The sequence below is a fragment of the Saprolegnia diclina genome (assembly GCF_000281045.1).
Source record: "Saprolegnia diclina VS20 unplaced genomic scaffold supercont1.65, whole genome shotgun sequence".
NCBI lineage: Eukaryota > Oomycota > Saprolegniomycetes > Saprolegniales > Saprolegniaceae > Saprolegnia > Saprolegnia diclina.
Genome location: NW_008246132.1, coordinates 167,820 through 171,887, shown reverse-complemented (window position 1 = coordinate 171,887; position 4,068 = coordinate 167,820). Strand labels below are relative to the sequence as shown.

The 4,068-nt window shown below is 56.6% G+C and overlaps 2 protein-coding genes across 3 annotated transcripts; one reads left to right on the top strand and one right to left on the bottom strand.

The window, feature by feature from the left end:
• Positions 1–169: 169 nt before the first annotated feature.
• Positions 170–696, bottom strand: SDRG_13973. 2 transcript variants are annotated; one of them, XM_008620074.1, is made up of 2 exons: positions 660–696; positions 170–617 (listed from the first exon to the last, which is right to left on the bottom strand). In XM_008620074.1, the coding sequence occupies exon 2, from the start codon at positions 601–603 to the stop codon at positions 400–402; it is 204 nt and encodes a 67-aa protein (XP_008618296.1). In that variant the 5' UTR covers positions 604–617; positions 660–696; the 3' UTR covers positions 170–399. The 2 variants fall into 2 exon arrangements, with proteins under 2 accessions (XP_008618296.1, XP_008618297.1); XM_008620075.1 differs by lacking the exon at positions 660–696 and having other exon boundaries at positions 170–365; positions 413–627.
• A 40-nt stretch (positions 697–736) lies between these two features.
• Positions 737–3,235, top strand: SDRG_13972 (TKL protein kinase). The gene is made up of 11 exons (XM_008620073.1): positions 737–1,012; positions 1,057–1,128; positions 1,173–1,274; positions 1,324–1,389; positions 1,438–1,503; positions 1,544–1,615; positions 1,665–1,727; positions 1,776–1,993; positions 2,047–2,422; positions 2,473–2,876; positions 2,945–3,235. The coding sequence occupies exons 1-11, from the start codon at positions 813–815 to the stop codon at positions 3,217–3,219; spliced, it is 1,914 nt and encodes a 637-aa protein (XP_008618295.1). The 5' UTR covers positions 737–812; the 3' UTR covers positions 3,220–3,235.
• The last annotated feature ends 833 nt before the right edge of the window (positions 3,236–4,068 follow it).

Here is a 4,068-nt window from a genome sequence, read left to right as displayed (position 1 = left end):
CAAGCTGGTTGCTCGAGGTCGGGAATCGGTGCTTGTCGCTGGACCCGACGCAGCGGCCGACGACACTCGAGCTCACGGTGCTCGTCCGGGACTTTGTAAACGCTAGCGCCAGCCGAGTTTAACACTAAGCTTAGTCGGTGCGAATGATGTGTTTGTTGTACTAGTACTGGTCCAACTAGGATGCATTCGGCGATATTGAATTTTGTAGTTGAGAGGACATCCATCGGTATTGTCAATCGGTCTACTAGACCCGGGAAAATGTCACAACTCGGTGGACGAGGGCGTCAATTTAACCAAAACGGGGTAAATTGCTCAAAATACATAGCTTGTGCGTCAAATGACGGTCTTGAACGTTGACCATGGTGCTAGTATACAGAGCGTGAGCTCGACAGGAAAAGCTCATCGGGCGAACAGATTGGCCGGCTCGTGGCGCGAGAGGTCGCCGAGGAGGTAGCCAGCGGCAAAGTCGAAGCGCGTCGCATTCGCCGGGAGGGTCTCGACGACCGAGCAGTTGCGACCAAGTACGCACGCTGTCGCGCACGAGCCGTCGTTGGTCAAGATGGTCTCGCCGGGCTTGAGGTCGTCGTACTTGCAGGCGGCCATTCGTGAATGGCAATCTGGTCCGGCTTTCAAACCATATCTCACACGTGTCTCACTACCGTTATAAGCGACCTGTCAATGAGACAGACATGATATATGACAAAACAAAAGAGACATATTGGACAATAGAGAGGCGCGCTTCTGGGTGACAGCCACTCGGTCAGCGTCATCATCACAACGACGCCCGCACGACGCCAACGGGACCTCGCTATATGCAAAAGGCGTGCGGCTACAGCGACCTCAGCGACCAGCAGCGCGTGCTCGTGGCCGACGGCTCGTGCGGTGCGGCGGCGACCTGCCTTCTCGACCGCAACTGCGCGATCGCTCAGGTCTTGCCGGTCAACGCCACGCGCTTTGATCTAGAGAGCCACTGGCTCATAGGCGACCTCTCGCGGTACCCATACGACACACTGTACGTCCTTATTTGGTTAATTCTGTCAATGAATCGGGGACTAGAGAACTCGCGCACGTGCAGAGCGCCACGAGTGTGCACACCTATCTGCAGTTTCCCGTCGATTTGCGCGCCTTGTGAGTAGGATGGCGTCGAACCATGGGCTCATGCGTCTGCGCAGAGTGTTTGAGCAGGCGACGATCGACGCCGAGTCGAACGCGCACATGGGGCCGTCGGTCGGTGCGTTCGAGCAACTGCAGCTGCCGCGTGCCCTCGAGAGCTTGTACAAGGCCTCATGTAGTCCCCCCAGAGGCACAATTTGATGTCGATAGGACATTAAACAACAGTTCGGTGCGAGGCACTCTCCAGTTCTGGCGACTGGAGCACCTCCGACGACTGTACGCCGAATACTGTACCGACAAGATCCCTGTCTCAATGCTACGTAGCGAGCTCCGGAACTCGCGCTTGGGCGACTTTTGGCTCAACGGCGTCGGTGATTCTCTGCAGCATCTGTACGTTTTCATTTGTTGATCATTTTGACCGCATCTGCAGCGTCCTCGACAAGTGCGTCACACGCTGGGACACCTTCCCTCTCTCGCTATCTCTCAAAGGACTGCGCACGCTGTACACTCTACAATCATCGACGGCTACGGTTTGTACATTGAGGATGTAGAGAGCTTGGTGGCGTGCGCACGCCAATCTCGCGCCTCGAAGTGTCGACCGAGCTGCGCTACTTGTATTTTGCACTTTGGTTCTGATCCTGTTTTGACATTGGCGAGCGTAGTACCTGTGACGACTGCGACGTGCCCAGTCTTATGGTCGACAATGCTACGTACGCAGCGCTCGCGGCCCTGGCGCCGGCCTTGCCAAACGCTACGACCGGCTACCGCGTCAACCGTATTCAGCAAGACGTGGCGCAGTGCACGGCCGCGCGTGGCCAAGTCAAGCGTCTGTGGGAAGCCACGTCAGTCTGCATCCCCGACCGCAACCGCCCGGAGACGGGTACTGTCATGTGAACCACATAATTTATAGTCTAGACTACTGTTGCTGCGTAGACGCCTACGACGACTATCCGTGGATGTACCCTTACACCACATCTATCTATCTTGGAGGGAGCTTTGTCCTTGTGTGTATCATCCTCTTCTCTGTTTACGCCATTCGGCGCGGGCGCCGTGCGGTCAAGACGCGCCGAACAGCCGACGACGACTACCTCGCGTCAACGCTCCGACCGAGTCAAATTGCGACGCTCCATATGCTCCAGATCGACGCCGATGACATCGTTCTCTGCGGCACCAAGCCACTCGCCTCGGGTGCGTACGGCGACGTCTGGCGCGGTATCTACGCCCACACCACCGTCGCTCTCAAGCGCGTCAAGAGCCCATCACCCGCCTCTGTCCACGCCTTTATTCACGAGATTCTGCTCCTCCACACGTCTCTACTTTCTATTCTATCATTGCTATATTGACATTCTCTGGATGTAGACTCGAGAGCCCGTACATTGTCCGACTTCTGGGTGTGCGCTGGCGCCGCCTCATGGACATTGAGGCCATCGTCGAGTACTGCGACCTCGGCGACCTGCGCAGCTTCCTCGCCGCGTCCACGGTGGAAAATGTGTCGTGGAGTACAAAGGCGACGATCCTCGAGAGCATCGTGTACGGTCTCGTGTTTCTGCATACGTTTGCGCCCGTGATCATCCACCGCGATCTCAAGTCGCGCAATGTGCTTTTGGATTCGAGAAACGGAACCAAACTCAGCGACTTTGGCACTTCACGAATTCTCGACGACCAAAAGACGCTCACGAACGGCATTGGCACGTTCCAGTGGATGGCGCCCGAAGTCATTCTCGGCACCGAGTATACGGTGGCCGCCGACATTTACTCGTTTGGTACGGTCTCGGGCTAGGGCAATCTGGGGTTAGGGTTTTGACATTTTCTGATGTTTGATCTTGTGTAGGGGTCATTTTGTCTGAGATGAGTACGCACAAGGTTCCCTACAGCGATGCTCTGAACGCCTCGTCCGGCCGAGCACTGAGCCAGCAAGCCATCTTGTCGAAAGTCACATCCGGTGCACTGCGACCGACGTTTGCGGCGGCAGCTCCAAGTTGGTTGCTGGAGGTCGGGAATCGGTGCTTGTCGCTGGACCCGACGCAGCGGCCGACGACACTTGAGCTCACAGTGCTTGTCCGGGACTTTGTCATAGCTGCAGCTGAATTGGATGTAAACGAATGATGACGATGTGCAGTGGTCTTTCACTTTTGACGGAATGTTTGGCAAATATTGGTTGGGCCGAGAGCATGAGCTTCAGCCGTGTTCGAGTGTCACCAGCTCCTCTTGTGTTGCACTGGTGCATTGTCCTCGGTAGCGGTGCGATCGGCCACATCTACATGCTGCTTGACGCTTGGCGTCGCCCGGCAGCTTGGTCGCAACGGCCATATCGATTTGATTGATTTCGATGACCCAACTATAGGGAACTGTAGCTATATAGCAGCCTATTGATGATGAAGCGGCTTGGCGATGCGCTGCTTGAACCGGGACCATTCGCTATACGATCCAAAGGACGCGCTTCCTGGAGCGTGCGGTAGCCGCGACTTGCCGTCGAGAGGGCCCACCTATACCTTGCTAGCAGATATAGACTAGTACTGAGTACTGTACTAGCTAATCTTGTATGCATAGTCCGGTGGTCTAGACGCGGCCAAGCTTGCTCTGTTCACGTGGCAAGAATTGGACGACAGCGGAGGGTTTGCTGCAAGGGCCAAGAGTCCATAGCCCAACCGTCGCACCCACGAGTCGCAGCCCATCGCGCAGAGGCGACTGCGCCGAGCACATGCAGCGTGGTGGCGTGTTCGGCGCTGGTCTTTGGTCGTCCCGCGCGCTTGGATGCCTTCAAGGTGTCGCAGCCAAAGTGACCAGCTGGTGGCCAGCGACGATCATTGGAGCGGGTTCAGTTTCGCATTTCCCACGACCTTTGCACATGAGCCTTCTCCGCGACGCCGCGTACTACATTGAGCACCTCCCGATGCTGCCGCACCCGGAAGAGAACGGGTACTACGCGGTCCAGCACCGGTCGACGAACCTCAT